Genomic DNA, 11,105 nt, shown 5'->3' with positions numbered 1-11,105 from the left:
CCCATTCCCAGTCCAATATGGCAATTTTCAATCGGAAATCTTGCACGATGCGGTGGGCTTTTTGGTATCTTCGATTGCTGCATGGATCTTTCCACGTAGGGAATATTCCCCATGGTCTGCCATAACTAATGAAGTTTCTGTTCAGAATATTAGAAGCCTACAGACTTTCTAAACAGCTTGATGATCAGCGTAAATGGCCAAAGTTTCCACAGTTTTATTTTTTCAACCGTTGTGAGGCAGATGCTGGGACATACCTAGATCCTCGATCGTCCTCCTCATCATCGAATACTTCACGTAGTGTAAGGTATTTATTCTGGTATCCTATCATGTCTGTTTCCAAGTCCTCAGAGGAGGTGGAAGCCATTTGAATAATGGGGAAGATGTAACATATAAATTTAAAATAAAAATAAATTCTTAATTTTATATTACATATTTTTTATTAAGTATAAATAAACATTATAATTATGAATTTTTTGAAATTAAATATGAAAGATTGGGATTGATTTTGTCATACCTTAAATAAATGAATTATATCTAACACACACACATATATATATATATATAGATTAAATAATTAGAATATAAAAAATAAATAATAACAATAATAGAATTAACTTAAATGAGATAAAACATTACAACGTATATGTTTAAACTTCAAACAACTGTTAAGGTGAAACTAAAAATTTTGATAACTTTTAACATTAAATTACTCTAAAACAGAATCTACATATATATATATATATATATATATATTTCAACACTTAATTCTTAAATCGGAAATCTTAATATACAATACACGTTTATCTTTTTACATATTATTTTTAAATTAACAGTTAATGATTGTATACAATGTTATTAATTTTGAAAAAAAATTTATCCTAGTAAAATCTAATAGTAATTTGTTATCAGTCCATCAAAAAAAAAAAAAAATCTAATAATACAATGAACTTTTATTTAAAATAGATGGCAGAGAAGATATGATGGATTTAGGATCAATCAGTTCCCCAACACCAAATAAAGAAGGGTGGGCCTCACAGAGGAGAATCATTTTCTGCCCATCCAGCCGCTCACTGGTTATAGTTGGCAGCCTAGCGCGAGTGAGTACCGAGGGGAGAAAATGGGTAAAGGAGGGAAGTCTCATGGAGAGGAAGAACATGGAGACAACATGGCTGCTTGGCTTCTTGGTATTAATACGCTCAAGATCCAACCTTTCAATCTTCCTGCTCTTGGTACTTGATTGTTTCATCTTCTTCAAGCATCTTTCTGAACATCTACCCCCACGGTTCTGTTTCTTTAATTTCTGGTTGTTTGCGTTGATGGATTTTTTAAACTCTCGATCAGAAATCTCGATGCCCAATTTCCCACTGTTTAAGAAAATCGTCATATATTTTTCTAATTTTTGTGGGTTTTTAGGACCCCATGATGCGAGAGTTAGGATGAAGGCAGTTGGTATATGTGGAAGTGATGTTCACTACCTCAAGGTATATGTTTGTGTGTGTTTGTGTATCAAATAGCCATCAATATTTGCACATATAAATATGTGTATATATATGTCTCTGTATAACTGTTTTCTGCTGAATTTTGAAGATTCACTACGCCCTCCTTGTGTGAACTTCTATAAATCACTTTCAACTGTGCCCCCTTCAACCCCTTCCTTTCCTTTTTTAATGTTTTTTAACTTAATATGTGTTTTTTTCTTAATTGCTTTGGATATTGCTAGACCTTGAGATGTGCACATTTCGTAGTGGAAGAGCCAATGGTGATTGGGCATGAGTGTGCTGGGATCATAGAAGAAGTTGGGAGTGAGGTGAAGCATCTGATTCCTGGTGACCGAGTGGCACTGGAACCAGGGATTGGTTGCTTTCGGTGTAGTCTTTGCAAGGAAGGTCGATACAATCTCTGCCCTGAGATGAAATTTTTTGCCACTCCACCAGTTCATGGTTCTCTTGCCAATCAGGTTAGCATACCTATATGTAGCATTTTGATATTTTACTCTTTCTTTGGACATATTGTAGGTAGTAGTTGAACATTGTTTATGCAGTTGTACAAATATGTTGTTCACTACTTTTTACTCTATCAACTATAGATGGCTCGAGAATTGACTGTTTCCATGGACGGTGATTAGGTGAAAGTCTGAATTTTTTGTTATCAATTTTGAAACCTGTAAGACACTGCAAAATAAATTTATGTCCAGAGGTTTAAGTTAATGAATGTTTGATTAGCTTTATGTTAATACATCATGTTTAGGGGAACCAACTTTAAGTGTGAAACCTGTGTATTAATTGTTAAATTCTTGAATAACTGAAAATTTTATGTGCATCACCTTAAAGCCAGACAAAAGTTTGGGCATGGTCCTAGCAGCCAGAACAGCTATGAAGGTTTTGGCAACACAGAATTGTTGTTTTATAATGATATTCTGAGTCTTCAAGGGCGAACGCGATGATTTTTTTATTTTAAACTGAAATGCATGTGCATGGTAGAATTGAGAGATCCCGTTGCATCTAGTTTGGTGTGAGCTTTATTGTGACCAAAATTTCCAAAACTGCCCTTTTGCATCTGTTGAAAGTTTTGTTGGTGATCGTTTTTTGCTTTGATTGACTTTTACCAGCCATTGGCACAATGAATTAAGCAGAAAATTATAATCCAGATCATTTTGGTCTATTTGATTCAGCAAGATTTTCTTCAGAGCAACACGAGATAACAATTAAAATGACTATCATGTAACAGGTGGTGCACCCAGCAGACCTGTGCTTTAAATTGCCTGATAACATGAGCTTGGAGGAAGGAGCAATGTGTGAACCGTTAAGTGTTGGTGTACATGCTTGTCGCCGAGCAAATATTGGTCCAGAGACAAACGTGTTGGTCATGGGAGCAGGGCCTATAGGCCTTGTCACCATGATGGCAGCTCGTGCTTTTGGTGCACCTAGAATTGTCATAGTGGATGTTGATTATTATAGGTTATCTGTTGCAAAAGACCTTGGTGCAGATGAAATTGTTAAAGTTACAACAAATATGCAGGTTGATTCACTTTTTTAAGTTCTTCCCGTCACGGAAAATTTGACCAAAAGATTAGTAGTTCTTTTTGGAATCATCCTAGTTTTTATTTTTTAGCTTTTCTCTTATGTGGGAAAAGAATTCCAGAGTTAATGTTTTGCACTGAACCCTTTTTCTGTCAATTTGACCGCCTTAGGCAATTTCAGTTCACTGTACAAGAACATTTGTCTTTTTAACTTCTTTTAGGTGTCAATATTTACCCATTCTCTGATACATTTACACTTAACAGGACATAGCTGAAGAAGTGGAACAGATACATAAAGCTATGGGAGCTGGAGTGGATGTGACGTTTGATTGTGCTGGCTTTAATAAAACTATGTCAACAGCCCTTAGTGCCACTTGTTCCGGTGGCAAAGTGTGCCTTGTTGGTATGGGCCACAATGAGATGACTGTGCCGCTCACTCCATCTGCTGCAAGGTATATTGTCTACCTCATCTTTATCTTCTTTAATTATAGTCATGATAAAAGTAAATTCATATGAATTTGATATCAACAATTAGGAACCCAGGAATTCTTTAGGATAATTTTGTAGAAGGGTGGGGGCAGACGGAGTGAATGTTTAGGAAGAAAATGGTAAGTTTTGGTTTTTGAATTGTCATTTGGAAGTAATGAATAAATGGGGAGCGAAGTAGAAAAACAGAAGTCCAGATTAAGCTTAACAATGTGTTGCATAACCATAACATTGGTTTTAGATTTGAAGAATGTTATCACCGCCGCTGAAATCAGATAACGGACAAAAAATATTAGTGGATTCCATGGTGACTTGGTACTAAATCAAGTCTCCTGTTATATTCAACAAAAGCACATATGTTTCTTACAAACAAGTTCTCTCTTTTACTCTACTTCAGGGAGGTGGATGTGATTGGCGTCTTCCGATATAAGAACACATGGCCATTGTGCATTGAGTTCATAAGAAGTGGTAAGATTGATGTGAAGCCACTCATAACTCATAGGTTTGGGTTCACCCAGAAGGAAGTTGAAGAAGCTTTTGAAACCAGTGCTCGTGGTGGCCAAGCTATTAAGGTCATGTTCAATCTGTGAGCTCTCTACACCAAGGCCAAGGAAATTTATATACCATGTAAAGTCTGTATAATAAATTACTGAGGTTATCAATAAACAGACTGTCTTATCTCTTGGTTAAACTCTTCTTTTCTAATTAAGTTTGGATGTCTCTTGTCCTTGGGTACAATTTAAAAAGGCAAATTTATAATGTCATTCCTCTGTCCCATTACATATCCCAGTTCGCTTATAATATTACTAAAATTTAAGAGAACATAAAACATTTGTAGCGTATTAAGTTGGATTAAAGCACTAAATGCATATTTTGCTCACACTGAGCGTGGTACAGCCACAATCAAATTATATTGACTTAAAAGATATAACAAGTTTAAGGTTACAACCAAATTATTCTACGTTTCCAAATCCAAACTCTTTAGTAAAGGCTACACTTAAAACAGTACAAGAAAGTAGTATGTACCACCATCTCTTCTCGTCTTCTTTCACTTAATCCGTAAGCAGCATGCTGAAAATGATAATGAAACACAGCCCATCGAATCCTCCCTTCCCAATCCCAATCTATATACACTACTTCTACCCTCACTGCTTCCCTTCACATACTGGCCTTCACTTCAACCCTGGCAGACTCAACTCTCCAAAACTCCCAAACAATTTTAACATTTCATGTTAATTCCAGCAAAGGAGAAGCAGAAGGTCAAGACTTCCGCGAAAATAGGTACTGATCAATGAACGAACCTCACTAATATAAGGTCAACTATATCTTAGATTTGTTGTTGTCTTATGTCATGTATTCAGAGGCCAAGAAGAGAGCTACAAGATACTACAGCATACTGCAAGGTAATAAAGGGCTTGATGCTGCTGAATATCTAGAGCTAGAAACTCAAAACTGACATTCTCAACTTCTAATTCCTCCCGCAAACTGAAATTGGCGGCATTACCCTTCAAAAAATACAAAATATGGTGAAACATAACAGCACGGACATCAGTGCTGGTCTTAGGAAGTAGCAGTTGGTTCTGCTGACCATTTCCATACTCTCACTAGACCAGTTCCATCGCCAGTGAAAAACAGGCCACCTGGACCTACTTGGATGGCGCGTATCTCTTGTTTAGCAAAAATTTTACCTTTCTCTGAAAACCTAAGCCATAACAACACAGAGAAACAGTTAAGGATGACAAATGGAATGTATCAATCAGCCCATGATTCAGGACTTAGATAACAAAACAGCAGGCGAGTTTTGACAAAAACTCACGATGGCAAGTCATAGACGCGTACAGAATTGTCATTGCAAGCGCACAGCAATACAGGCTTGGCTTCCAAATCATGCATGCCACAGAGGGCAAGCAATCCCTGCAGCAGGCAACTCATAGTATCATTAAAACATTAAAATTCACATTACCAAAATTTCATATGCAAAATAGCTCAAAAGAGACAACAAAATCAAAATTAAAAATGATCTAAAACACAAAAAAAAAAATGGAATTCTGTTTGCATGCCCATCAACCATCATGAAGAAAAGTTATGGTTTAGATGATTGCTTTGACCAACATTCTCACATCTGCACAAATGGGAAGATGCTCAAAGATTTTAACTAAACTCCATTCTACATTTTGTTATAAATTCCCAATTCAGCAACCTTAGGAGATATTATGACAGTTTATGAGATGCTCACAGCAAACAGGAAGAATCTTCATTTTTTTTTTTTAGAAGAAAAAAAAATTGTCTTCATTAATAGCCAAATCAAAAATCATGTCTGAATTGGTTTCGAGACATGACTGCAAAGTAAAAGAGTTCTGGTTTATAAAGAAAATATGGAAGATGCATTTAACCTGTACTATCTGACCAATTGCAATTCTAAATAGGAATTCGTAATAATAATAATGTCAAAGTATACATTTCCAACACAAACTCCATCATTGATATCAACATATAAATTCAAGCTCTCGCATATTCACTAGCATGGTTGAATCAGTAATGTTGAAAGGCAAAACACATTATAGAACTTGAATTGTTGTATAACATACATGTTCCTCATTGTGGGTGTATGTAACTTCCAGGTTTCCACTTTCTGTAGCTACCCATACCTGCACAAACAATAATATTGAAAACTACCTCCCAGAGTGGCTGTCCTCCCAAAATTGAAATAAACAAATAAATGATCATACAAAGGTTCAACCTTAATTGTTTGATCCAAGGAACATGATAATAGAAATTGATCCCAGCAAAGAAGGGACATAACAACTGAAGTATGCTCCATAAGTGTCTGTATACATTGCAAAGTTTCAAGGCTCCACACCTGCAAAAATAACAAAAAAGTCAATCCTTTGAAAAGTTGGAAGCACAAATTAGAATGTTTGGTGAAAGTAAAACCAACTTACTCTTATAGAATGATCCATAGAACCAGAGTAAAGCTTATTAGCTCCTACAATTAATGAGACAACAGCAAGGCTGTGGCCCGTAAGTGATGCCGCTGGTTCAAAGGAGTTGGTGACAACACTAAATCTCCAAGCCAATATAGCACCATCCTACAAAACCAGATCAGAATAAATATCAACATTTTCTTTTGCGAAGGAAAATACAAGAATATATATATATATATATAAGATGGCACCAAGGAGGTGTAATTTAATTACACTAATGAATTTACAATTAGTTAAAAAACCTATATATATTAACACTTGATACAGACATGCCCACAGATACGAGTCAGAGAAATAAAATGGCAGGAGCAAACTTCTACTATGGGAGATTCATACAGCACAAACTAAATCTATGTTATACATATATACTATTATTTAAGTATCAGCATGTGTAGCAATTGTATTAACTGGTTCGCTAAAATAATTTTTTTATTGGAAAACAAATGAATTTTGAAATATATAAATAAATTCAAATCCTAAATATATTTGAAAATTTGGAAATCAAACATGTTCCAATAAAAGCTGCTTACTTAGCGCATGCATTTAAGTCGTAATCAAATATGTCGTCTGGCTGGAAACCAAATATCTTCCAAACTAAAAACTCCTTATTTAACAGATCTAAATAACAATTAAATTTATCTTATACCTAAATAATAGGAAGTAAACCACCAACGATTAGTGGTCCTAACATCAGTATTTCAACATCAGTATTTGATTTGGCATTGAGGATTAATGGAAACTTTACACTACACCTTTTCAATTATTTATGATTTGGTAGTTAAATACTAATTCAAGAAGGTAATTCTTTAGAAAATATATGTATGTTATCAAAGTAACAATCAGAGAGGATTGTCTAATTAGAAATTCTAACGTCTTCCTGATTAAACATTCTACTAACTGTAATTAAAAATATTTTCCTACATTAAAAAATTTACCTAACTATTTAAATTAATAATTATATTGAAATTAAATCTGACATAACTAAAAATTTTAATAATTGCCTAATTCAAAATGCAACTGAGATTAAAACTGACATGTTGCAATTGTATTAATGGAATGAAAATTTCTGCCACACAATTCTACCAATTGTGTAATTAAACATTTATTACACGATTCTACTAATTTTTAATTTAAAAATTTTCAATAAAGTTAAACTTTTTATAAAATTTTTTACTAACAGTCCAATTAAAAACTATATTGAATAAAAAATTCAACTAAATGTCTACTGAAACTAACATTGTTTAACTAAAAGTCCTAATAAGATTAACACTGTCTGCTTAAAATTTCATTTAACTATGTAATTGAAAATTTAATTGAAATTAAAATTCCAATTTTTTCTTGAGATAAATTGAAATTAAAATTCTAATAAAATCAATTTCTAATTAATTATAATCCATGGCAAGCACAAGGTAAAAATCTAGCCTTTTGTGTATTATATAATCCAAGAAGAGTCCCTTACTATTCATTCTGAAGCTTACATTGAAGATCAATATTATCATGTCCCACAAAAAATTAATGCCATATTCCATTTAAAATTTAAAAAAAAAATTACCAAGTCCCCACTGGAAAACACGGTTTTGGGATTGATGGAAGAACCAAAAGCCCCAAAGAAAAATGCAATTTGATAAATATGTCAAGAACGCAAACTTAAAAAGAAAAATAAGAACTATCCAGTTGGAATACCTGTGTACCAGCAAACAGCAAATCATTACCCACAACTAAAGCATAAACCTGCCCAACAGGTCCACTGAGACTCTGGTCAGAGGAAGTTTGGATGTTCCATGCCTGCAAAACCAACATCACAATCGAAAAGAAAGAAAATATATATCAAATACACACACAATCAAAAGTGAATATAAGACTACACCATCAGAACTAAGAGACACCTATGATCCATGGGAAACAGAAACAAAAAATTATATTCTGGTCTTACCTTGACAAAATTTGGCATACCAACAAATACCCAAGGGCCTTCACTAATCATGCAACCAACTTCACCACCAAGATTGATTATATGCATACACTACAAAAGCACCATACACCGGTAAGCCATGAGATAGGTTATCACTAGAAAAGAAAGTAAACACAGGAGCTGCGTCTTGAACAAGTCATGCTGATGACAGTCGGTAAATGACAAGTTACTGTATATTATCTTTAATCCTTTTGGTTTTACCTATAGGATGTTTGACATTGCTCAAAAGAAATGTGCTTAGAGCAATATGGTACTTTAAGTCACTTAAACTAGAAATGTTTTTACTAAAAAACAAACATAGTGCGTTTAGATAACATGATAATTACAAAAACAAGCAGTCTTTGAAAAAAAACAATTAATAAAGACTATATATTTATTATAAATATTTTATAATTTACATTATATTGTGTGTGTACATATAAATATATATAATTTTAAGTAGATATTAAGAGAGTAATAAATTTTGTTAGACTGAAAAATTAGAACCTAAAAAGTGAAGAATAAGGTGCTTATTTTTATTTTCTTAAAAGTCACTTTAGAAACTAAATAAACATCTTGTTTTGTATGTTATCAAACAAAGAGATCCAAACAAAGCACTTAAAAGTGCTCATAAACATGAAATAAACAATACCAAACACACTCTTAATACTGCATATAACAACCATCAAACTTAACATCCTTTAACTGAACACCGGATGCCCAAGTAGCACAATTTACCCCTAATTTATGGGGGGAAGAAAAAACCCTTAGCTTGTGCTCTTTATCGGCATTCGAAAGCATTACATATTAAGCACGTTTAGCATTTTGTATATGGTAATTCCATTTTCAAACAACTCCAAAGACAAACTTTCTCCTATTTCCTAAAAGTGACAAAGAAAATACAAACTTAACTGGAAAATAACAAACATGGAAGGAAAATTAATAAGTACCTGTCCGGATGCACAATCCCAGACTCTCACTGTTTCATCTTTACTCCCTGTGTAAAGCTTATCCGAGCCAGACGGCAAAGAAATCCCACTAACAAGCTGTTTTAAAACGAAAATAAAAATAAAAATAAACGCAGCAGAAAAGAATCAAACTCATCAAATCACTTAAAAAGCACCAAAAACACAGAATTAATGAGAATTGAAGAACAAAATTATCACCTTCTTGTGGCCTTCGAGCTGGGTCAACAATGAGAAACTGTCCCCTAAACTCCAGGAATGTAAAAACCGACACTCGTCGCCATAGTCACACTTCCCTTGCACCCAATAGCTACATACTTTCTCCGCTTTCCTCACCGCCCTGTTCCCGCCAACTCTACCCCAGGTATTATTGGCATTAAACCCCGGGCTTCTCCTATGACCCCGACCTGAAAACCCGGAATCATCAGCGAACCGCTTGGGAGCCGACCCGTTTACGACGGCTGCTGCCGGGTTCGGTGGCGGCAATTCCCTATGCAGATATGGACAAGGATGTCTACTGCACTTGCCCGCCCTCCAATGGAAGCACACTTTTCCCTTGGTGCCCGCTGCTGGCGCCGGTTGTCCACCGAGCCGGTGGAACACGCGCTTACCCCCTCCTTGTCCATCTAAATCCATGATTCAATTCTCAATTATATTACTATCAACGGAAATAATGATGAGATGAGCCTAAAATCTAAAGTTGGAGAAGCTTTGAATCGGGGATCAAATCGATAAATAATAGTATAATAGATCCTAATCATGAAGCGAAAAGAAAATATCACAGAAACCCTAGCTTCCTTCCTCCCTCGCTTACTTCGCACTCAAGAAGATAAAGAAACAAGAATCAATCTTGAATGTATCTCTGTTACAAAATTTATAGGATTTGCCGACTGTTAAATTGGTGATTGATGAATAATTGGGGTCTATAGTCGGGGTTTGGTATTTTCTCCGTCTTGAGAAAACGAGAGTGGAGAAGAAAAAGGAAGGAGCAGAGAGATCGCGTCAGCTTGCCGAAGTAGTGAAATTACTGGACTGCCCCAGAGTCTTTTAAATAATTCCTGTTAGTTTTCCGATTTGATTTGAGTCTGCTGATCTGGGTTGTACTTCTATTACTCAAATTGTTTAATTAAGCACGTGCCTTGAGTACAACTGTGTAAGCGTATCCAAGCGGGTAAATTTTATATTCAAGGGATTTGATTTAACTGATAAGTTCTGATTTAAAAAAATATTTTATGAGAAATAGATTTATTTAGTTGGGGGTAGATATATGTTTTTTTTTCATTTAATTGGGAAAAGTTGTTATTAAATTATTAATTCATAGAATTATGTTTTTATTTGTTGAAGTTTAGGGCAAAGTTTTAGGTTTATGCATTGAGGCAATTTTATTTAAAATTGAACTTAAAAAGTAAAGAACCCAATAATTTCAGGAATTGATTTTGAGGCGTCCATGACCATTTAATTAGAATATTTTTTTTCTTTGGTAATACTGTAAACCAGTTATAAAAAATGATGAAATTGATTTAAGCTTTAGATACTATTTATATCACCGACAGTAATATGCAACCAAAGAAGTATTTAGGTCTGGGGTAAATATAAGATTTACATTCTTACATCTTCTGCAAAGACTTCATTAATACGTTAGTAAACATAGAATTAGGGCTGCAACAGATTTCATCTCTGTCTAATGATAATCGAAAAAT

The 11,105-nt window shown here is 34.4% G+C and overlaps 2 protein-coding genes across 3 annotated transcripts; one reads left to right on the top strand and one right to left on the bottom strand.

The window, feature by feature from the left end:
* Positions 1-1,000: 1,000 nt before the first annotated feature.
* LOC110822966 (GroES-like zinc-binding alcohol dehydrogenase family protein) lies at positions 1,001-4,196 on the top strand. 2 transcript variants are annotated; one of them, XM_088211808.1, is made up of 6 exons: positions 1,001-1,184; positions 1,414-1,481; positions 1,721-1,957; positions 2,728-3,018; positions 3,284-3,471; positions 3,903-4,196. In XM_088211808.1, the coding sequence occupies exons 1-6, from the start codon at positions 1,118-1,120 to the stop codon at positions 4,093-4,095; spliced, it is 1,044 nt and encodes a 347-aa protein (XP_088067934.1). In that variant the 5' UTR covers positions 1,001-1,117; the 3' UTR covers positions 4,096-4,196. The 2 variants fall into 2 exon arrangements, with proteins under 2 accessions (XP_088067934.1, XP_021908886.2); XM_022053194.2 differs by having other exon boundaries at positions 1,003-1,229.
* A 198-nt stretch (positions 4,197-4,394) lies between these two features.
* LOC110822965 (zinc finger CCCH domain-containing protein 63-like) lies at positions 4,395-10,424 on the bottom strand. Its single transcript, XM_022053193.2, has 9 exons — positions 9,607-10,424; positions 9,391-9,486; positions 8,423-8,512; positions 8,173-8,274; positions 6,448-6,594; positions 6,246-6,365; positions 6,094-6,153; positions 5,322-5,419; positions 4,395-5,207 (listed from the first exon to the last, which is right to left on the bottom strand). Exons 1-9 carry the CDS (start codon positions 10,039-10,041, stop codon positions 5,066-5,068), a joined length of 1,290 nt encoding a protein of 429 aa, XP_021908885.2. The 5' UTR covers positions 10,042-10,424; the 3' UTR covers positions 4,395-5,065.
* Between the last annotated feature and the right edge of the window lie 681 nt (positions 10,425-11,105).

This window comes from Carica papaya, chromosome 9 (assembly GCF_054855325.1).
Source record: "Carica papaya isolate Zhongbai chromosome 9, ASM5485532v1, whole genome shotgun sequence".
NCBI lineage: Eukaryota > Viridiplantae > Streptophyta > Magnoliopsida > Brassicales > Caricaceae > Carica > Carica papaya.
The sequence above is the reverse complement of the archived record's forward strand: the minus strand, read 5'-3'. Positions and strand labels throughout refer to the sequence as shown.

Coding starts and splice junctions, on each gene's coding strand:
- LOC110822965 (XM_022053193.2), bottom strand. CDS start 10,041: ATGGATTTAGATGGACAAGGAGGGGGTAAGCGCGTGTTCCACCGGCTC. Junction 9,487..9,606: donor AGCTCGAAGGCCACAAGAAG/GTGATAATTTTG, acceptor GTTTTAAAACAG/CTTGTTAGTGGGATTTCTTT. Junction 6,366..6,447: donor CTATGGATCATTCTATAAGA/GTAAGTTGGTTT, acceptor TTATTTTTGCAG/GTGTGGAGCCTTGAAACTTT.
- LOC110822966 (XM_022053194.2), top strand. CDS start 1,118: ATGGGTAAAGGAGGGAAGTCTCATGGAGAGGAAGAACATGGAGACAAC. Junction 1,482..1,720: donor GTGATGTTCACTACCTCAAG/GTATATGTTTGT, acceptor GGATATTGCTAG/ACCTTGAGATGTGCACATTT. Junction 1,958..2,727: donor ATGGTTCTCTTGCCAATCAG/GTTAGCATACCT, acceptor ATCATGTAACAG/GTGGTGCACCCAGCAGACCT.